Below are 22,209 nucleotides of genomic sequence, written 5' to 3' on the forward strand. Positions count from 1 at the left end.
TCCGGTCGGAAAGCGCCTATAATGTGTATAGTACTGCTTGGTTACTCAGTAAACAGCCCCTTCTACAAGACAGAGCCTCAGGTAATGAACATCATTTCTTTAGTATTTCTGCTTTTGTTGTGCCTATTGGTGTATTTTCCGAATAACAAATGATTGTTGGTATTTACACTGTGTAATTTGTGGATATAGATTCATGAATTAAAGAAACTGAATTTCTTAATGATTAGCAGCTCCACTCTGTGTTATGAGCACAGCAATACTGCCCTACAAAACAAAAAGGCAGTAACTGCATTTTTGGTCAAAAATGAGTTATCATTTTCATGACATTCAAGGCATCCTTTGTTATGTGACAAAACATCTTATCTCAAATGTGTGTCGTTTTGGAGAAAAATGGTAGTCGTTTGTACAGTAACTGCAAAAAGCCCTAGTGAAACAAAGCAAGAATACAGTAACTGCAAAATAGGGGTAAATATCAAATTAAATATGAGGATTGATATGTACAAAGAATAAGCTAATATAAAGTAACAAAAACAGCCACATGTCCAATAATCTACCTACAACTACTTAGCTGGATGACAGGTTAACTTGATAACTAGCTTAGCAATGTGAGACTTTAAGCAGCCGTTTCAGCACCAGAACAGCTTCCGGGTGGAAAATATTGACCTAAAATGGTCAAATTAGTTTTGGTTTTGGTATATCCATGTTCAGGAAAACAAATGGTTCCAATTATTTCAAATACAGTGTATCTAACACACCCAGAGCCCAAGTTGTGGCAAAATAGTTTTTGGAGAATCTGTAGTTACTGCCTTTTTCTTTGGTATGGTGCCACGTTTTTGGTAAGTAATACAAAGCAAGAATACAGTAACTGCAAAATAGGGGTAAAATATCAAATTACATATGAGGATTGATATGTACAAAGAATAAGCTAATATAAAGTAACAAAAACAGCCACATGTCCAATAATCTACCTACAACTACTTAGCTGGATGACAGGTTAACTTGATAACTAGCTTAGCAATGTGAGACTTTAAGCAGCCGTTTCAGCACCAGAACAGCTTCCGGGTGGAAAATATTGACCTAAAATGGTCAAATTAGTTTTGGTTTTGGTATATCCATGTTCAGGAAAACAAATGGTTCCAATTATTTCAAATACAGTGTATCTAACACACCCAGAGCCCAAGTTGTGGCAAAATAGTTTTTGGAGAATCTGTAGTTACTGCCTTTTTCTTTGGTATGGTGCCACGTTTTTGGTAAGTAATACAAAGCAAGAATACAGTAACTGCAAAATAGGGGTAAAATATCAAATTACATATGAGGATTGATATGTACAAAGAATAAGCTAATATAAAGTAACAAAAACAGCCACATGTCCAATAATCTACCTACAACTACTTAGCTGGATGACAGGTTAACTTTTAAGTCATTTTTCTCAGTTCTGCACTCTGCGTAGTTACTGCCTTTTTGCTTTGTAGGGCAGAATAGCTCTAAAAGAGCTGCAGACACCAGCACGGTTTCCAGCAACTATTTCATCCTCAGGACTTTAACTTTCCATCAGTGCTATGTGTTGCTGGGAAGGGGCACAACACTTGTTACTCAAGTGCATTTTCAGATGATACAATAATTGTTTGCATAAGCACTTTGTACTTTTTGTAAATCATAAACTGTCTTTGTAAATCACAGATATTTGGCTTTGACAACAGCTGAGTCAACACCAGGTTCACAGGACAGAGACAACAGGGTCACAGTGACCTGCTGGCTGCATCTCAATGCAAAAGGCATGTGACTTATAAGTGTGTCATTTCATCACACTGGCAGCTACTAAATAGTGGAGCTTCCGTATTTGTTGAAAGGTGGGAAATGTTCATCCTAACCAGCTACATACAGTATTTCCTGGCAGTCTGTGATTCAAAGCTGGGACCCTCGATAAAAATACTCGTCTTAAATACCGCTCAAACATCCAGCCTGCAACCTGACATCTATTTTATGTAAAAATTTTATATTTTGTACTCCCTCTTGATTAAAAAAACAATGTATTTTGTTGGTTTGTGTGGTAACTTTTTTGCTTATGACCTCTGATGGGGATGTGTACTCTTGACAGCAAAAACACACCACTGCACACAGTCATTAAAAAAGTGAACTTAGACTTGTTATTAAAACTTAAACACCCTTGAATGTGTTTCGTATTGCAGTTTATTTGATCACAAAACAAATCTTAAGTACCTTGCAGTCTTAACAAAACAGACGTGAACAGTGTCTAAAAAATTCCCAAATTTAAAAATCTATACATTACAATTCGATGGAAGACATTTGACATAAGGTTTTCCTCTTTGCAATGATTACGTTCATTTCCAACAAACACTGACTTTTTCCATGTAACAGTTCGGGAAACACTTTACTTGAAGGTATCTACATAAGAGTGACATGACACTGTCATGACACAGTCATGACACATGAACCCTAACCATAACCATATCTTGTCATGACAAAAACCGAATGACACTTACTAAAAGAAGCGTTATGTCATAAACATTTATGACTTGTTTATAATGTTTATGACACGTTCATGACAGTGTCATGTCACTCTTATGTAGATACCTTCAAGTAAAAGTGTAACCAATAATTCAATAGAAATGACAGAGGAACATAAAAACACTGCCCTTTTAAGTAAAAAAAAATAAAAAACACGGATTTACCAGATTTAATTAAGAAATCTTGGCAGAATGATGTTGTTACCCTCTGCTACGCATAAAGACACCTCATGCTGGTCTCAAAAAGCTGCTCCAGTGTTCTCACTTGGCACAATTGTTCTGGTCTGACGTGTTCGCACAATGAATTCACTGTTTGGAGCGTTCATCCCCTCTGAAGTCAACACCAGCTGAGCTATGAACATGTGGCAGGTAGCCAAGGGAAATGTGTCTGCATGTCTGTGAGTTGGATACTAGCATGTTCTATATATGTGTGTTGAAAGTATGCAAGTGTGAAATGTGGCATCGTACAGCTGTGCGAAGAGGAGGCAACAGCTGGTTAAGATTTTGGGTCTGCACTGCGGCGATTGAGCTTCTCGGGGTTGTTTGAGGCCATGTGTGAAAAGTCTCTGAAGATGTCCTGGTAGGTTTCATCACCTGGAAAAGACCAGAGAAGAAGACATAAGCCTAAAAGCTTGAGGTTGTTTTTTTTTGTTAAGTATTAGAAGCTTAAAAGCTGTTAAGTCTAAGAATCCATTTTTTTTTATTAATGCCATCTCTTCTGGGTTTAAATGCTTGGCTTTCTTCAAATGAGGCACAACACATTTCATCAAAAGCTGCAACGTTTTGGATAGGACACATTTTTTAGGACAGTTTTAATGAATGTTAACTCCACCAACTATTTCCTGAACACATCGAGAGTTGTAGCCCTAAAGCAAGCTGCATGCAACTGAACAAATAAACACACATCAGGGCATGCACAGGCACATTACCTCTTAGTGTGCAGTAGGTGGCACACTGCACAAGCAGTTGAGACCAGCTGGACATCTCAGCGGGCAGAAGGCAAAGGCACATGAGTGCACACAACAAAGACACACACAGTGATAAAGCACAGCACGTCAAATACTGACCAGCAGTCGTTTCGAGCAGACAAAAGCATCACGTTTCCATTCCTTTATGAGTGAAACCGTGATGGAATACGGCTGACACAAGAAACTTAACAAAAAAGCTTTGATAGCCACTAAAGGACAGTCATGAAAGAATGGACTTTGCAGCTTGAAAAGGAGCCAAATGACAAAAAGCAAACAAAACCCTTGTTAAGCTCAAGAGCTGCAGCACAGAGCTCTTGGAATTCTGATAAATACAAATATATAACAGATTTCAAACTGCGTCACTATTCACAGAATAGCAGAATAAAACTGTCCTTGAGAACCAAACCCGGCATTGAATTTAGCTTACATAACTGACTGAAAAAGTTCAGTACACATGGAAATGCACAATAAAAAAACTCTTATAAAGCCAGAACACTGTACATCCTGTATATAAAATATCCCCAATATACAATATCAGAAAGAATAGGCCTGATTTAGGTCTAGTGTATATACATTTCCTTAAATCTCAGATGTACAACATTGGAAACACTCACATGCAGCACTCAAAGTGCAGGAGGATGTGCGTTTGTAATTCAAAGTGCAATATGGACTCCTGTTACTTTCTCACAATGTCCCTTCTCTGTTTTACAAGGCATTTACCTGTCTTCACTGATACAATAAATGTTCTCTCTCACTTATGTCCTTGAGACTGTCGTACCCGGTGTTCTGGCTCTTTCTTGGTTTACAAGAATTGGATTTTATGCTTTCTTAATTATGGCAATTTCACTTTTTTTTGTGATGACATGTTTCCTTGGATGATATGTGTGGAAGGCCAGGACACTTTCTCTGCAGATACTGCAGATAAACACCACATGATATTGCAAAACCAGTGATTTCTGATACTTAACAACTTGATACTTAACGACCAAAAACAAGCTCATTCCAGTCTCACTGCCTGTCTCTTGTCCTGGGCTGATTTCTATCCCCACTAATCATTTTGCCCCCCCAGAGCCCAGCCACTTATGTGGTTCTTTATAGACTGGAGGCTCTTCCTGCCATGGGCCCGCCCACCTCCTGTCCCACCCAATAAACCTCCAGATCCCTGCCCCCCCGAGTAACCTGATTGGCCAAACGCTCCGTCCATCTCCCGCATCTCCTTGTTCATTTTGGCGATCCGCAGCCTGAAAAGGAGCAGATCAGTTAGAAAAACTGTTGTTGTTAACCGCTTTACATCGTCCCACAGGGGTGTTTTCTTGTCTCAAATACTCACAAAGTGACGATGTCAGCGTTGGCATTGTCCACGGCAATAGTTATGGGGTCTTTCTGGTTCTTGTCTCTGGCGTTGTAGTCTGCTCCTCTCTTCAAGAAGAGACAAACCAACCTGGGAAAGCAAAAGAGATGTATAACGTGTGTTAATCGTGTGTGTGTGCAAGTCTTAGAAACAAAAAGCTGACCACCTGGCAGCCAGGTAACCCCTGCCTACTGTAGCCAGGAACTTTTCCAGAGGCCGAGGAACCATTTCAGGAAATCGGGTACAGTATACTTTACTTGTTCACCTCTGTATGTCTTTTTTTGTATCCTTTCAATTCAAACATTAAAGTAGTACAACACAATATATGTCATGTTTCACCGTGTGTGGGGCGATTGCATCTCAAAGATCCCCATCATTTTTGAATTCATCTTTGGACTAATTTGCCTCATCATTACAGTTCTTCACGTGAAGAGGAAATGCAGTGAGTGCACAAAGGGGACTTTTAGTTCCTAGTTTTGTTCTTGAATTAAAGTTATTGTAGCTTATAAATTCTTGGAACTATTTGGTCAAAAAGAGACTCTTGTTCTCTTGTAATCCTCGTTCTTGAATGTACTGTAAAAATAAAACCTACTTTTAAATTATAAAATGTCATGCTCCGCAGCAGAAGTCAGCAATCTGACCCAGGCCAGAGAGATTAGAGACAAATTCTGACTTTCTGATAAATAGTGCAGATACAGGTCCACATTATCTGCATTTTCTCTCTCTGTTTGCCAAATAAACAACCACGTTCATTTGGCAGTAGAAATGTTGCTGTAAAGCTACAATGGGCAACTTTGCGCTGCTTCGAAATGAAACATTTGTCATCAATACCTATACATCATGTCAACTTCACAAAGATCTGAAATGCTTCAAGATAAAAAAAAAAAAACATCCTAAGGTCGAGCTGTCAAAAGTCTTAAATCCTTACGAGACTCTATTGTATTTTATTTTAATTCATCACTTCCTTTGTGCTGAGATTTCCCACTTTACACAAAAAGGAATGTCATTCGGGCAAACAGGGTGAATGGACTAAACTTTGTTAAATGGTTCTGGGCGCTGTGCCTGAAGGCTTAAAAAGATTTTCCTTTGAGTGTGTGCATATAAAGTAGTCTTTATTTTTCTGCACTTGCATTTCTGCCAGAGAAAAACAACCTGTGTCGGTGTCTAATTTTGTTTGTATGTGTATCTTTGTTTTTTATTGTTATAAGTCTGATGGCCTATTCATGTCTGTAGAATTATCTGTAGGTTGTACTGAAGGTGGCCCTTTGACCAAAAAAATCCACTTGTGGTCAAATTTTTTTTAAGATTATTTTTTGGGCTTTTCCACTTTAATTTGACAGGACAGCTAGGTGAGAAAGGAGAGAGAGAGGGGGAAGCCATGCAGGAAATCGTCACAGGTCGGACTCAAACCCTGGACCTCTGCATCGAGGTATACCTCTCAGTATATGTGCGCCTGCTCTACCACTGAGCCAACCCGGCCACAGTCACATTTTTTTTTAACATTGTGTCAACTTTTGTACACCATCAGTGTGCGGGCGGTTTTTCTATGAAATGGGACTGTTGGTACAGTATGTGTGTGTGATACTGTGTGTGTGTGTGTGTGTGTGTGTGCGTGCTTGCGTGCGTGCGTGTGTGTGTGTGTGTGTGTTACAGTGTGCGTGTGTGACAGTGTGTCCTACCCTGTGTGACCCAGGATGGTGGCGTGGTGAAGCGGCCCTCTCCCGTTGCTGTCTGCCTGGTTAACGTTAGCGCCGTTCTGTAGCAGGAACTCACAGGCTGCCAGGGCATTCTGGTGAGGAAATAGGAACGCGTGAGCTGCCATTCATATATTATTAAAAAGGTATAGTAAGCGTTGTTAATCCAATACACTTTTTGTCAAATGCAGTGATTATCTCCTCACGGTCACCTAGCTCTCTATTACAGCATGTGAATGTGCCGTCCGGCCGGGAGTTATCTGTCCGTGAATCTGGGGAGTGGTTGTGTTTGTTTGACAGTTGAGTTCAAATATCAACAATCTTTGCGCAGCATCGCTTACTGCACCTCAAACAAACACACAACCTACATGCACCTCTTCCTACTATCACCTTGTCCAAACAGGTAACACTAAATGTGTAAAGCCTCACCAGTGAGCCCTAAAGGCTGCAAAGCGATGGATGGGCAAAAAAAAACAGTATGCTGATGCTGGTGCTAAAGGAGAGGTCAGGAGGTCATCAAAACCATCTTGATTAATCCTCTGGGCACCGTCAATATTAACATCAAATTGAATGCATCCCTCACCGCTGAGACGGCCTGTATCAGCGGCGTGCTGGACTCCTCGGCCACGTTGACCCAGTTGACGTCGGCCCCGTGAGCCAAAGCGTCGGCCATGACAGGGAAGTTCTGCAGGGCCGCTGAGCGGTACAGCAGCGCGCCAGGGTGAAGGCCGCTCAGATCCTCTTCATCCTCTTCCACATCTGAGGGGAGCAAAAGGTTAACTTTTCTTTTTGTCAAAGTTTTGACACATAGTTTAAAAAAAGTGTTCTAGTCTGACAGTCCCTGTTAAAACACATTGTACAAGCTTGTTTTCGTTGTCAGGTCAGCGAGTGTGTGTGCATGTTTTATCTCACCTTTGTGTGTATTGTTCTTTTGGACGAGGTCACTGGGGCTCAGCCCTGAGGAACGAGAGAGAGAGAGAGAGAGAGAGAGAGAGAGAGAGAGAGAGAGAGAGAGAGAGAGAGAGAGAGAGAGAGAGAGAGAGAGAGAGAGAGAGAGAGCGAGCCACGATTACTGCTTTATCTTGCTGACTGCAACAACAGCACACACACACATATATAATACCGCAGACTAGGCCCTAAGGATTATCAACTTTTGCTGGATCGCCAACTTTGGGGAATGTGTGAGTGTGTGGGTGTGTTTCTGTTTTGTTGACATCAGCAGGAGTTTGAAGAGTGATGAACTAGACAACAAGCAAGCACCCCGCTGGTTTCCATCCATCAGTCCTGATTCTTGGCTCTCTGTGTTTACCTGTGACCCGAGGCAGAGTGGCTCGGTTCGGTTTGGGTTTGAGCGGCGGCCGCTGTATGGTCCGGTCCTGCGTGCCCGCTCGGTTCCTTTTGCCGCTGGATCGCCTCAGCAGGGTGTTGCCGGTCCCGGGCAGCTTTTGGATGAACTTCTTTTCAACGTACTTTGATCGGATCCACGACTCCTTGTCTCCTCTGAGGGACAGAAATGATAGATTAGAAAGAAGAAGAAGAAAAAAAAAAAAAAAGAGATGAAGGAAATTAACATTTTTTCAATAACCTTTTCTCACACAAAACAAAACTAAGAAAGCTGACATGCGGGGCCGTTTTAAGCGGTATGTTGTTGAATTTACTTGTTCTCAGTTTGACTCCGCAACTTGCTTGTGCAGCTGTAAGAGAAGAATGGTTCACACATGTCCCTGATGTGCTCAGTGTCTTTTAATGAAGTCATTAATTCAGTCAAAAAGAGCTCTATTTAGGACTCAAAGTGCCTCGTTTCTTTACTATTTAATTACAGCACAAATGCAAGCTGTCTACCACTTAACAATGCAATGTTGTTTATCAGCTGTGTCCTCTTAGGCAGTGGTTCCCAAACTTGTTCCCATCAAGGAGCCCTACACTGACACAGATTAGACCACGGACCCATTTGGTAAAATTTTGTCCCAGGGTCTCCCATCTGATAGAATTTTTGATTTTGGAGGTTTTATTACAGAAAGTGTATGAAACCCATGACCTAAATAGTCATACGTTCTGTCATTGTGTTACTTTATGGATGGAATTATAGTAACAAAAAATAATTCCCCTTGGACGTCTGAAACCCTGTCAAGGACCCTGGGGGTCCCCGGCCCCCGCCTTTGGGAACCACAGCTCTAAGGCATTAGAATTGTCAATATGTCACCACAAAAAAAAAAAAACAGAACAAAAAAGTAATATTCCAAAAGGACGTTAAAAAACTAAACAACTAATGTAAGACCCAGACAAGACAAGACTGAAAGCTCATGGTGCAGAAAGCATGCAGCCTCACAGCTAGTTTCCGGAGGACACTGTGTGTATCATATCATCCTGCCTGCTGCGACACAACAGAGAAGAGGAAGTCAAATTCTAAAGAGAGACGTAGGTCGCTGATAGAATCATCTGTAAACCAAAGATCTTTGCAGGTGGTACATTTTCAAAGCTCAGCCACCGAAACCACTCAACACACGTACTCAGTATATATACAGTAAGCCTTTTTCAGAGTTGTGGAGAGCTGGAGCAAATCCACTCACACTCAGAGGTGTCAACGTACAAATAGAATTTAAAGGCAGAATTAAACCGTTATGTTATGCCACGAATGTGACAGCAGGAGGAGATGAAGAGTGTGTTTCTCTTTACTTCTGCTGATCTCTGAGTGTTTTTGCAGCTTCACTAACAGCCACGTTAGAACAGCAGCTTGATAAATGAAAATCTTTATCATTGGGAAATAAGTCCAACAGGTTTGTAGTACACGTGTGTACTGTCGTCTCTTTATAGAGCAAACAGGCAAAAGAGTAAAATCAGTTGAATATTAAATGAATTAACACAATACATAATTCAATAAAATAAACACAACAAACCAAACAAAAGAGAGACTCATTTTTGTCTTTTGCTTTCACATCAGAATGGATTTCTTTTCCTTTTAGCAGATTAGGTTTTCCATCAGCAAGATTTTCCAGCGGTATGGCTGAAATGTGGTGTGGCCTAATTCATTTCACATTAACATAAAGTAGACACACACACACACCATCACGGGTATTCCACATGTGGTTTACCATCTATGGCAGATCAGCTCTAAGATCGAAGACCTCATACCTACTACGTCAACTGCTCTTTCGGCAGTGTGATCACAATGTGCACTGCTTTCACAAACGCTAAACAAAATCCTTTTCAGCAAAGCATGACGACCTACTGCCAACATTATTTCAATAAACCAAGATGTCTAGTACGGAGGTTGTATTTGGCCACCAAAAGTTGAGATGGATGCTGTGACATAGGTCGCTGAAACACAAAAGGTGTTGGATTGAAACCCTTGCAATCAGCATAGTGAGATAATATTAAAATGTGGGTCACATCTTCATTTAAAAAGGTATTTTTGGGAATATATGGCTCACGAAAACAGAGTAAATAGAAAATATATAACTATATAACATTTTGTGCATTTTCTTTCTTTTTTCATTCCGTTTTTAATTTACATATAAATCAGGGTTGTTCCTCATAACTTAAAGGGGTACTACAACAATTTGGTAATGCACTTCCACAAAGTTAGAAAACTTATGTGAGACACATTAAAATAAGACCGGTCATAGACGAAGCAGCAGAGGCTGACATATCCTGACTTTTATTCTCTATTATGGGTCATGCTCTAGAAATGATGCGTCCTACATTTCCCATAATGCAACCAAAAGCATCTTTTTGTTAGACCCTCTTTTCCTTTTAAATGTCTACATCTTTCTAACATCATGGCCTAGTTTCTAAAGTAGACTTTTTGCTGAAAATATGAAATCAAAAGCCAAAGCCAAGATACCCCCGATAACGTCACCAGGGTCATTGTCATGATGAGTAAACTGAGCTGCATGTGTAAAATCAGTGGAATGTTCCCTTCCCCTTCCCTTCAGATGTCTGTGCGTTGGTTAGTTTGTACCTGGGACTGGAGGGGTGGGGCTTCTTGATGGTGATCTCATCAATCCGGGCCTCGTAGATCCTGTTGATTACTGTGTTTCCTAATTCACACATCAACTGAAGAAAGCAGTATATTATATTTTAGAGTTTGTTGCTCTTTCTGGAGAGGTTAGTTAAAGTGAACGATTACATAACTCATTGCATAATCATTATACTCAGTGGAATGTCTTGTTAGCACAGAAAATGCAATAATGAGGTTGTGCAGCTGCTGCAGTTAAAACGTTAAATTACCTTAATGAGCTCTGGCTCCCAGGAGTCGAGAGTGAGCGAGCGTACTTTGGAGAAATGGACTCCCAGGCTCCTGTTGGAGGAGGAAACCATTACAGCTAAGGTTTCAAGCCAAGCGTGTGTGTGTGTGTGTGTGTGTGTGTGTGTGTGTGTGTGTGTGTGTGTGTGTGTGTGTGTGTGTGTGTGTGTGTACCTGTGTATTCCTGAGCATGTGATGCAAAGCGTGATGCCCAGGTTGATGGAGGCCCAATCAGGACCGGGCTCCCCGCAGTCGCAGCACTGCTTGTTCCCTGGGATCGCCCCGACCTCCTCCAGGGCCTTGCAGCCCTTGTTCTCCTGATCCACTCCTCCCCCTCCTCCCAAACTGCTCGCCGACACCGAGCTGAGGCGCTGTCTCTGATAACACACACACGCAAGAATGAGGAGAGGCACAAAGGCACATAACTTCCTCTGTATCCCCTCAGATTAAACTCCAACTGAAAAATGCACTTATAGAGGATGGTGCATTTTGTGTGTGTGTGTGTGTGTGTGTGTGTGTGTGTGTGTGTGTGTGTGTGTGTGTGTGTGTGTGTGTGTGTGTGTGTGTGTGTGTGTGTTCTCACTGGGCTGTGTGGGTCCTCTCTGTGCTCCTGAAAGGCTGAGGCGATGCTGTTTTGGACGGCACTTATCCACGCCTGCTGCTGCCTTTCTGAGTCTGCCTGTAACAAACAACACCTACACACACACACACACACACACACACACACGAGATATTGATGTAGACAAATTCTTTCCCCCCCCCCTTTCGCTCTTTTGCAGGACGCTCTAATCCACACACTTAACACTGATGAAAAGTCATCGCCATCGCTTAAATACACGTATGCATGAATGCACAAACATTTTCGCCCACACTCACTTTGACGGGGAGACCACTTCAAAGCAGAATCGTCTCTCATTTTCACTGCTGGGCTTGACTGTGCAAAGACGCAAGTCCTCCACCACGACTGTAGGCTGGTCCTGGGAGAGACGCAGAGCGGAAAAACATGCAGGTCACACTGTGCATGTACATTTGTGTTTATTCAAGCCTTTTTTTTAAAAGCACGTTAAAAAATAGTGACACTGAAGACATCTAAAATATACCTTAAATTTCTTCTGATACACCAGCTGATTTTTTTGAATCGAGAACCAACGTCTGGATAGGAACGAGAACATGAAAAGGTCATAATGTCAAGAAGCCTTCAGAATCATTGTTGAACCAGCAAAGAAACAAGAGACACATAGTGGACACACAGCGCACAGTTCAGGAACTATTCTCTAACACTGTGGACATTTGAGTCCTTTTAGTGAGACGTATGGAGGGAGAAAAGCACAAAGACAGTGCAGCTGCTCTATGCGAGACATTTCCTGGGCGAATTTGTACCTGCTCCAGGTCTTGAAAGCGTTGCTAGCTCTCTTATAAAGGTATCCCTCCATGGCGATTCCATTGGCTGCATCAGCATTGAAATCCATGATGGAGTCATCATAGGACACGTCCTGGAAATATTTGAGAAAAACAAATCACTTAATTTTTTCAGTTTTTTTTTTTTTTTTTTTATTATTGTGGTCTAATAGATTTATATATGTAAAAGTGTTTTTGTAAATGTATTACCTTTTTCTTAATTGCAGCATGTCTTTGCTCCATGTCCCTCTTCTCCCGGGCAGAGTTTAGGACAAACTGAGTGTGCTATTAAAACAGAAGTAGACACAGAGAGGTCATACTACAGACACAGATATTGTTTTTTAAATTATGTACATTATTCCACTCATAATAACTCCCCATCAGGAGCTTAAAAAAACCTTGTATGTATAATCTATTAAACTTTCTGATACATTTACTGAGATTTTGACTCTGATTTCTGTACATATGTTTCTCTCTTTTCTACTCATGCCTATTTAGTTGTGTTTTTTTCTATCTATTCACTGTCTTCAAGGACAACTTTCCCCTTTTTTCCTCTCCAACATCTTTGCCTGGCGTTGAGAAAGATAGAAACGGAAAGACATTAACAAGTTCACGGTATGTTATCAATCCTGCAGTCTTTGCTCTTCAGGAAATAGGAATTCGGAAGTGTTGAACCTCTTCCTACATCCTGTGTCAAATTGAAAAAAAAACAACACTGGTGGAGTCTTCAGTGTTTTATTCCTGTGTGTGTCTCTCTCGCTCTAATCTGCTTATTCGTATCATTTCCTGTTGAAATAGGAAGAGCTTTGTTGCAGCTGGATTCGGCCAGTGAACGTTTGTCAAATGTATTTCCTGTTTGAAATTCTTTTCATTTCGCAAAAACACTCAACAATAATACTGCTAATGTCCAAGGTTGACGAAGCAAAACGTTTTTCCAGTTTTGGACAAAGATCAGGAACTAATTTTCTCACACACACACACACACACACACACACACACACACACACACACACGTTTGTGGCACTATCTTTGAAGGGACCCGTCATTGACATAATACATTCCCTAGCCCCTTACCCTAACCTTAACCATCACAACTAAATGCCTAACCTTAACCCTTACCCTCACCCTAACCATAACCTAATTCTATCCCTAATCCTACAACCAAGTATTAACCCTCTAAGCTTGTGGGGTCCAGCATTTTGGCCCACAAAGCTGTCGGGACCCCACAAGTATACTGGACTCCCGGTTTTTGGACCCCACAAATATGGTTACTTACACACACACACACACACACACACAAACACACACACACACGCAACACACTTCCTGTTGTTGCTTACTTTTTCCTGTCACGATGAAACAGTGATGTCATATGTGACTCATCGGCCTGGCTCCTTAGAAAGATGCCAAAAACTCGTCTTATGCAACTCATTATTAAAAAAGGTACCGTGTAGTTTCAGTTGCCATTCAACATGTCTTACCAATATCTCATATATCTTTAAGCTGAAATGTAACATTTTGAATCCATTTAATGCCTCATAAATATTTGCAAAGTCTTTTTGAATGTTTGAAACTTACATTGTAAATATCATTGTGTGGTCAACTTCTCTTTAACCGGCACGCTCTCCAATTATTTGTCATTTGAACACTTTTTAATCTTTTCATTTCTTAATAAAAAGGCAAAATTTAGAGAAACAAATAAAAAGTGTGTAGCAAAACTCTGCTTTTTCTACCTTCCAGTCCCAGAAACATGCATTATATTACCTCTGCATCCTTGTACTGTATAATGCTGAGCAGAAGACACAAACAATCCAGAGACCTGCTCATTAAGACATTGCTCTCCAGTAATCAAACCTCCACAGGGTATGAGGAATATTATATGCTCAAAAGCTCCAGAACGGCTTCTAAAGGGATCTTGTGGTGACATTGCTTTACCCAATGCTGTTCTAAAAGTCAAGACTGAACTTTTAACCTCAACTTTTAGGTCGGCATGGACGAGAATTATTTAAAAAGGCCTACCAGCACTTCTAAAGTGTAATAATTAATAATGGATATGTTTTTAAACTTTAAAGTGGGCTAAGTCGGCTGTTCCCCCCTGCTTCAAGGCTTTTTGCTAAGCTAAGCTAATCACCTGCTGGGCGAAAGCCCGGCTGCTTGCAACACCTTTAGGCTGCTATATTCACTAAATTCTGCTCAATACACTGACAATTTTCCTTTTCTTAGACTCTTACTAAGCACTCCACACAAGACTCCTCTTCCTGCCCAGCTGTTATTTATTTAGTTAATATTCATACAGAACCAGTTCTGTCATCGAAAGCCATGTCAGCACCTCACATGATTGCTACAAGATGCAACTGCAACAAAGGAAATGTAACCAATCAGGCTTTTGAAAAATATTACCTCTTCATTCAGTTTCTGTCGATATTCCTCCAGTTCTGAGAAAGACTGGTGGCCATGTTGGAAGAGCTGAGCCTGGGCCTCCATCAGTGACAACATCTGACAGGAACGCATGTGAGAGTATTTACAAAAATTCTTACATACATGCGTTTTTAAAGATGTAGACACCATGTATTTACAAAAGCAACGAAAACAAACTTAAAATAGGTCAACGTGAACTCACTGCCATCAGAATGTCTGTCTTCTTCTTGGCTTCAATGACATTAATCTGAAACAAAATGAAGCAGCGGTTTGAGACATTGTTCATGTTTCCATGACCAAAGACTCATCGGCCAGTTAAACTTCTGGGAGCCACAACCACAAGTCTGGAGAGAAGCACAGAGGCAAACCTGTTATCATTCAAAACAGGAAAAGCACAACTATAATTAGACGGGCTGTTGTGTGTCCTATCCAGGCTGGTTTTGGTAGCTGAATGCACTTACAGCATGTGACTGCTTTGGCAGATTAGGACATTTGTTTTCTCACCTAATGTAGTTAAAGTTGAAGTGGACCCTGTATTAGCCTGTTTTTACTGTATACACACACACAAGCAGGGTTTTTCCTGGCTCAGAATGGGCCTTTGGTGTGTGTGTGTGTGTGTGTGTGTGTGTGTGTGGGGACTACGCACGGCAGGAAGCATGATCAGTCCGCGTACAGTAAGTTACTTTATTTGACAGAAGTCTATGCATTTACCTGTTATTTCTGACAATTTGATAAACAAAAATGTATATTATGCTTGAGTAAATAAAACTCCAATCAACAAAACTGGTTAAATTATTATTAAAGGTGTGTATGTAAATGTATATTAAAAAGGTGCTCTAAGCGACGTTGGGTGATGACGTTCGAAGTATTTTCAAACGCTCGCCCCTCCCTCCCTCCTCCTCATCATCCCGTCCCCTCCCCCTCCCTTCCGCGCACTAACCTCCCAACCCCCACCCCCAAATCCTTCTTGTCGGTTATTGGCTGGAACACTGTTTGTTATGTTTGGTGGTGCAGGTTGGCGCAGTTTGTTTTGGTTGCAGTTTGTGGAGCCTGGGCTGTCTACAGAGACCGCGTTTTTTTTTTACAGTGTGTTCAGGGGACAGGCAGTTAGCGGACAGTGGGGAGATGTTTGCTGTATGTGACAAAAAATGTTGTAGCCTAAAAAAACGTGTGACATCGCTTAGAGCACCTTTAACATTTAAATAAATCACCGGGAGAGTCCGGTACAGCCTGACCCTGGAGATAAAACTGAGATTAGCTCTCATATTCAAGTTTATGTTCTGCTCGTTTAACGGTTGTTTAGTAAATTGCTCTTAAACACATTTAATTAAAGAGGATTGGAAGTGCAGTGCATGCAGGCACACAGGTCACACAGGCATACACTGATAACAGCAATCAATAGTCAGTCAATAAAATATACAGAATATATAAAAAGAAGCAAATTGAAAAAATAAAATATACAAATGAAAACAACAGTAGATCAAGCCAAAAATAAAAGTACAGATAAGTGAAATATATGATTAAGACTAATGCCAAATATATACAGTAGAGCTAAATAAAGTGCAGTTCCTGGTAAGATACAGTGTGACAGTGAGTCTAAAGCACACTCTTTTATTCCTGTCGCCCAACATAAAGTGAAAAAGTAGTCAGTATTTTTACTTCGTCCAGCATTCTTTCTCACCTCCAGGACGTAATCCAGGGCCTCAGACCGAAAGGTCTTGCGTGCGTTTAGCAGAGCATTGCTTGCCTCCTCCACTTCGTGTTGTTTCCCCCGTGGGGCCTGAGCGTTCCTCACCAGCGCCCCCTCCAGGCATTCACTGCCACGCTCAAACCCCCTGCGCACGTCCTTGAACCGACGCACATCCCTGGGAGACGGGGAGGGAAGGAAAGAAGAAAGTTCTGTAAGTACTTAACCTTTTATTTGACAAAATACGTTTGTGACATTAAGGCTGTTGAAGAAACTACAGACTATACAGCTATTGTCTTGGGGATCCAACACATCATTTGGGGTTTTGCGTAACAGAGTTTAAAGGGTGACACTGGAAGGTGTGAGCACAGAGGGCTAAACCAAATTTAAAATATGTCACTGGCTAAAATTCCAGCTCATCACTATTATCACATGCTATGAGTCATCCTCTCTCATCTAATGCAACGGATCGACCTCACTAATAAGAGCAAACTGCAAGACAAAGTACGAGGAGAAGTCTAATGAAGGATCATAATCCTCTAATTTTTTTTTAACGCGTGTGCTCATGGTTGTCAGACTTGCAGGGGGAGTGACTCAGTCTGAAGAAGGTGGCATCTACAAGATTAGATGGAGAGAGAAAAAAGCAGCTCACTCACTCTTTGACAAAGTTCTGCAGCTTCGTCTTGACTGACTTCTGTGTGGTTTCAATCACTTCCTAAAAAGAAGGAAAAGGAGACAGAGACAAAAATCTATCGCAGTGAGCACAGATAACTGTCAAATGTGTTCAACAGTGTGCTGCAGCCTTGGCCCAGAGACAGACAGAAAAACAGACAGACAGCCCAACAGACAGACAGACACACACAAAGACAGGCAGACAAACAGACAGACACACACACACACACACAGCCAAACAGACAGATAGACTCACCCCCTGTGCCTCCAAGACAATAGACAGCTTTTTGGAAAACTTGTCCAAACACTCCTGCAGGAAAGACATCATAATTTAGACTCTCATCAAATCTCAGCAGCACTGTCATGTTTCTTATCTAAAACAACTATTTGTGTTTCGTAGTCGGAGTGCAGATTTTGTCTCATTTAAACTTATGTTGTGTGGAGAGAAAAAAGTAATGCAAATGTGCCAAAAGTATTCAGACAGTTGAATGATTTAAATAAAACTAGTACCATCCAGTTAGAGCCTCTAGTAGGTGGACCACTCTACCATATGAATCAAGAAACTACACCACCTTCCATAACTCCACACACAGTCTCAATGCCTGGCTCTTGAAAAGTCAGGCTCGATGGTGTTTTTTGCCTCCAACGGCGCCTTCCGGGTAGCTAACCCTAACCTTAACCCTAAACATAACCATTGCCGCGCTGCCTGGAAGGAGACGTTGGGGGCAAAAAACACCGAAGACCGAAAGTCAGACTTGTGAACAGTTTTAATCTCCTGGTCATTTTATATTATCGTTGTCATCACTGCTGACCTGCTGCTAACATGTTTGATGTTTGATGTCTTGCACGGTGTCAAGTATAGCCCGCTCTGCATTCCTTGGGTACATATGAAAGATTAACTTGTATTTTAACTATTTTACCATCTTATTAACCTGTACTGCAACTTTTAGTGCTATATTAACACCACCCTCGTGAGTGATGTAGCCTATTTCATCCTTTTATTACTGCTTGTTACTGCTTTGCATGGTTGAGCGGTGCAAGGAGATGACTCGGGTCTGTGTTGCTTGGCTGTGTTTTGACGCTTGCATGGCTTCCTGTACTGAATGTGGATACTGTTGATGTGTAACTGTGCTAATGTCTTGCTGCTTCCTGTAGCTCTGCATGGCTTATTGAGAAAGCGTATTGGTTGCTCTAGCTGTCTTTATGGTGTCTTGTTGACTTCTGTCTGTATAGTTTAACCTGTACTAATGTCTTGCTGTTTCCTGTTGCTCTGGTCTAAAATCATCTGGCCAAAGGACCACAGTTGAAAATTAACACTGGCACATTTACAGAAATGTTAATTCATGTGTGTTGTCCTTTATTTAAGAAAAAAAAGATGTACTTAAAAGTCATAAACCACCACTTTCTTTGAGTAAATGTGACATAATCTGAGAGGGAAGATGGCATGAGACAGAACATGAGTGGTATGCCTCTGTGATCCTTTTACCTCCATTGTCTTGTCCCCGGAGCAGTGCTGTCCCAGATCCCGGAGGCCGTTGACGAAGCTCTTGCTGGTCTGGCAGTAGACTCGGCCTGCCTCCAGCATGGCCTGGCATTGTTTCACAAGCTGGATGATACAAACATGCAACACCACAGTTAATGTATCCTGTGTACTTAAACAAGAGACACTTAAGGTGACTAACTGCCGGTCATAATCAGTATGAATAATTAAACATAATGAGTTATTCCAGGAGTCTACGCATTAAAGCAATGAAACAGCAAGAGTTAGATGTTATTCATGTAGAGTGTAATCACTGTGCATGCTGGATATAACCTCCAGCTTTTGTTAAATAATGTCTGGAGTTCATTAAACTGCATTAGAGGCAGACCGTTTGAGGATTTACAGGCTGGATTTTTATTTTAAATGCGGGGTTTTATAAATATATATTTAATAAATCTGATAACAATATATCACCAATATTTAAGTTTTTTTTAAGTTGAAACAAAGACACGTACTGAGTCAAGATATTTCACAGATTTACAAATAATGACAGTAATTGTACATAGTATACATTTAAAATGATCTAAAGTAATTTAATACATTTGTACTGGAGACTAAAGATGCAATATTTCATGTTTTGCACACTCATAAGTGGAACCAGCTGTAAACACAACATCAACATATGCCTGGTAGTTATGGCTAACATGTAGGCTAAGCTAACAGTTTCCAGTTAACACATCTAGCAAACATGGAACATCATTACCATTGGTTTGAAGTCATGTGTCTGGCCACCTGTTAAATGTAAGACCAATATCCACTCTTCTTTTAACTCTGTTTGGGTCTTTGTACCATAACAGTAATGTTGTGGACTGTAAGCCAAAAACAATTAACTGAAATTATAACTGTAAAGAAAAACAAATACCCCAAAAGTATGTTAAACCTAAGCAGAAGAACAGAAAATGTTAAGGCCAACAGCCATGGTCCACCCACACAGGTGTTGTTGTGCCTGATTAAACCTCTTCGCAGGCATGACACGCCCTACTCTGCCTCTGATTGGCAAGTACTCATTGCCTTCGTTGGTTGGATTGGTTAGGTTTAGGCAAGAGGCGTGACATTGGCTAGGGATAGGGTAAGAATGCCAGGGTAAGCCAATTAGAGGCCGAGTAGAACGGGTCATGCCTTTGTCATCCTAGGAAAAGAAATATCCCTTTCAGGATCGTGTTAGCGTGACACAGATTGCGCTTAAGGTGACTGTGCACTTTTAAAAGAGGAATTAACTCATCCTTTCTGTTGCAAATCACAAGTTGTATTACAACACTTACTCGATTCAATACATAGGCTACAAGGGTTTGGTAGCTTCAGCCTAACCTGCTCTGGTATGAGCAGTAGTCGCTAATGTTAGCAAACTCCAGAGAGATGTTTACTGTGTAACTGACATTTCTGAGACTTTTGCTAACTTTATAGCTATTTTCTTCTGCTACTGTCAACACCACATTTTAACATTTACCATTATCTTGTAATTGCCACTTGTGGCCACAGAGGTCGCTCTTTAGCAAACGTTAGCAAACATAGGCTCCTCTTGACATCTCCCTTCAGTTAGCTTTGCTGCACCTATTAGTGATGGACAACCTACACCTTTATAGTTTTCATTGAGTTTGATGACCTTGTTATTCACAGCCCAGTGTCTGAATGTGAATGAGCTTTTAATATACTAGTGTTTCTTTAATCTTATCCAACATTTACACTGATACTGATAGATCTGATTAGCCACTGTGGGCCAATAGGTCTTTAACAATATATTTTGACACGTCACAGCAGGAAAGTAGTTGAGTGTACTTTATTGGAGTATTTACTTTTTATGCTATTTTATACTTCTATAGTTACTTATTACTTTGCAAATTAAGATTTTACATACAAAACATATGGTCAGCTTATAAAAGATGATACCTGTAATAATACAGTATTTTCTCTTTTGATACTTCAAGTGCATTTTGCTGATAAAACATTTTGAATGTAGGGCCTTTACTTTGCATTGTGATAATACCTTTACCGACCACTTCTTCCACCAGGGTCTAAAAGGTAGTGGACGGTTGGAATTTTGGTTTACACGCCCCTCGGTTGTAATACAATTTAATTTCTGGCAATAAGCCAAACTTTTATCTGTCTGCAGATCAGACATGTAACAGCATGATACCATGTAGCATGGTGACAGAACAGGAAAATAAACAGGATCACTTTGTTAATCTAATCTCACAACATAAATTAATGAAAAGTAATTCAATTCATTTACATTTGAAAATGTATCTTTCTTTCTTTTTGACAGAGGTCAGGGCTCAGCTACAGAGCAGCAACACTGGAGCTGGTAAAGCCTCAGTTATTTCTGCTCAAGCCCACTTGCACAGAGCAGATAAAAGCTGCCTGAGTTGGAACCCAGTTACTGTCGTCCATGTCCCTGCTGCCACACATAAATCACTCACTGTATGATGCACTGCAGAGAGTTCAGTTTTATCTAGGAATAGTATATTTCCATGCTATTTTGTTTTTTTGATCAAGGAACAGAAACCCTCTCTATCAGATGAATAGATCTGAAACTGTAAACTGTAGGAGAACAAACACGTAATGGGGAATATGTTATCGTATCGAAGCAGAACAAACTGTAGTTCTCTCTGTCGTAGGACAATACGATGGGGAAGCAGCACCTGCAGCTACTTCCTGCTCACTGTCAGGTGAAAAATACCTCAACTACCGCCGCCCACCTCTCACTTCACTGCCTCTTCACAGCAACTGATACCTGTATGTGTCTGTGTGTGTGTATGTGTGTATGTTGTGGGGGGAATATTTCTGAATTTTTGACTCACTATGACATTATGAAAGTGTGTGTAGGTGCATCATGTGTCTCACCTTTTCTAATCGTGTCTCGAGTTCACACACATCGTTTTGTACCACTTCGATTTCAGCTCTGAAACAGACACACAATCACACAAAGTCACTCACAAGAGCTGGGGGTCAAAGGTCACTATACATTTACTCACAGTAACACATGAACCCCAGTGGGCTGACATTCCTGTTGTTTTTTTTATGGAGAGAAATCTGGGCCAAACATTTTCTCAATTTTACAAAGGTTAAAGTCAAGTGAAAGGTTTAAGGTGCTAAAATTATTAGTTGATAAATTGATGAATCAACAGAAATTGGATTATGTATTTCTTTAAGTCGTTTGACCATGATTTCCCCTCAAGCCTTCAAATACAAAAAAACTGTGTATTTTGTTGTTTTAATGCTTTAATGAAGCTACAGCATGACTGCATCTTTACATGAAATGGAATATTTCCTGTGCATCTTTTTTATACTCACTTCACTGTAATGTAGCATGCCACTATTGGTATTTTTAGAAACCTAAGGGCTTAAGCATTATTTCAAAATAAAATTTCTGTGGGTTTGAACAGAGCTTAGATCGTGGAAATGTTGTGTAGGCCAGCAGAATTGGCTCTCTTGCAAGTATTCAGACTGTAAAAAAAGCAAATATCCAGTATGCTTGTTGCTCAGTAATGGATTATTTCCCTTACATTTTTGAGTACAAGAGCTGGCCTTCTCAAACATCTCTCTCACACACGCACAAAAGTGCCTCAGATGTCCTGTGCATGGCTAGTTTGTGGGTTTTTGGCATTAACAGTCAGTATCTCGTTCTGCCTCTTGTCTCTTCTCACACCAACAGCCTAACCATGTGGTTTCCGCTGCCTTCCACCAACAGTACACAGAGACAGACAGAG

The 22,209-nt window shown here is 40.8% G+C and overlaps 1 protein-coding gene and 1 long non-coding RNA gene across 4 annotated transcripts in view; one reads left to right on the forward strand and one right to left on the reverse strand.

The window, feature by feature from the left end:
- Positions 1–2,506: 2,506 nt before the first annotated feature.
- The window catches only part of acap1 (ArfGAP with coiled-coil, ankyrin repeat and PH domains 1), a 21,818-nt gene continuing 2,115 nt past the window's right edge, over positions 2,507–22,209 (reverse strand). The window contains exons 2-23 of one of the 2 annotated variants that reach the window (XM_031298315.2): positions 21,344–21,401; positions 18,449–18,568; positions 17,219–17,272; positions 16,947–17,005; positions 16,285–16,468; positions 14,806–14,850; positions 14,586–14,681; positions 12,396–12,470; positions 12,168–12,280; positions 11,888–11,939; positions 11,664–11,764; positions 11,371–11,482; positions 10,962–11,164; positions 10,772–10,841; positions 10,503–10,597; positions 7,851–8,041; positions 7,454–7,498; positions 7,125–7,300; positions 6,527–6,636; positions 4,827–4,937; positions 4,676–4,737; positions 2,507–3,122 (exon numbers count right to left, since the gene is read on the reverse strand). In XM_031298315.2, the coding sequence (XP_031154175.1) occupies positions 3,025–3,122; positions 4,676–4,737; positions 4,827–4,937; positions 6,527–6,636; positions 7,125–7,300; positions 7,454–7,498; positions 7,851–8,041; positions 10,503–10,597; positions 10,772–10,841; positions 10,962–11,164; positions 11,371–11,482; positions 11,664–11,764; positions 11,888–11,939; positions 12,168–12,280; positions 12,396–12,470; positions 14,586–14,681; positions 14,806–14,850; positions 16,285–16,468; positions 16,947–17,005; positions 17,219–17,272; positions 18,449–18,568; positions 21,344–21,401 (2,230 nt within the window). In that variant the 3' untranslated portion in view covers positions 2,507–3,024. Of the gene's footprint in view, positions 3,123–3,525; positions 4,738–4,826; positions 4,938–6,526; positions 6,637–7,124; positions 7,301–7,453; positions 7,499–7,850; positions 8,042–10,502; positions 10,598–10,771; positions 10,842–10,961; positions 11,165–11,370; positions 11,483–11,663; positions 11,765–11,887; positions 11,940–12,167; positions 12,281–12,395; positions 12,471–14,585; positions 14,682–14,805; positions 14,851–16,284; positions 16,469–16,946; positions 17,006–17,218; positions 17,273–18,448; positions 18,569–21,343; positions 21,402–22,209 lie in introns of those variants that run through there. The other variant, XM_031298314.2, reaches the window with a different exon arrangement.
- LOC118493507 overlaps positions 19,474–22,209 on the forward strand; it is a 3,850-nt gene continuing 1,114 nt past the window's right edge. Inside the window, exons 1-3 of one of the 2 annotated variants that reach the window (XR_004895457.1) lie at positions 19,474–19,689; positions 21,118–21,168; positions 22,155–22,209. The exon at positions 22,155–22,209 is cut by the window's right edge and continues 10 nt beyond it. This is a non-coding gene — a long non-coding RNA (uncharacterized LOC118493507). The remainder of the gene's footprint in view (positions 19,690–21,117; positions 21,169–22,154) is intronic. The other variant, XR_004895458.1, reaches the window with a different exon arrangement.

This window comes from Sander lucioperca, chromosome 17 (assembly GCF_008315115.2).
Source record: "Sander lucioperca isolate FBNREF2018 chromosome 17, SLUC_FBN_1.2, whole genome shotgun sequence".
NCBI classification, from domain to species: Eukaryota; Metazoa; Chordata; class Actinopteri; order Perciformes; family Percidae; genus Sander; species Sander lucioperca.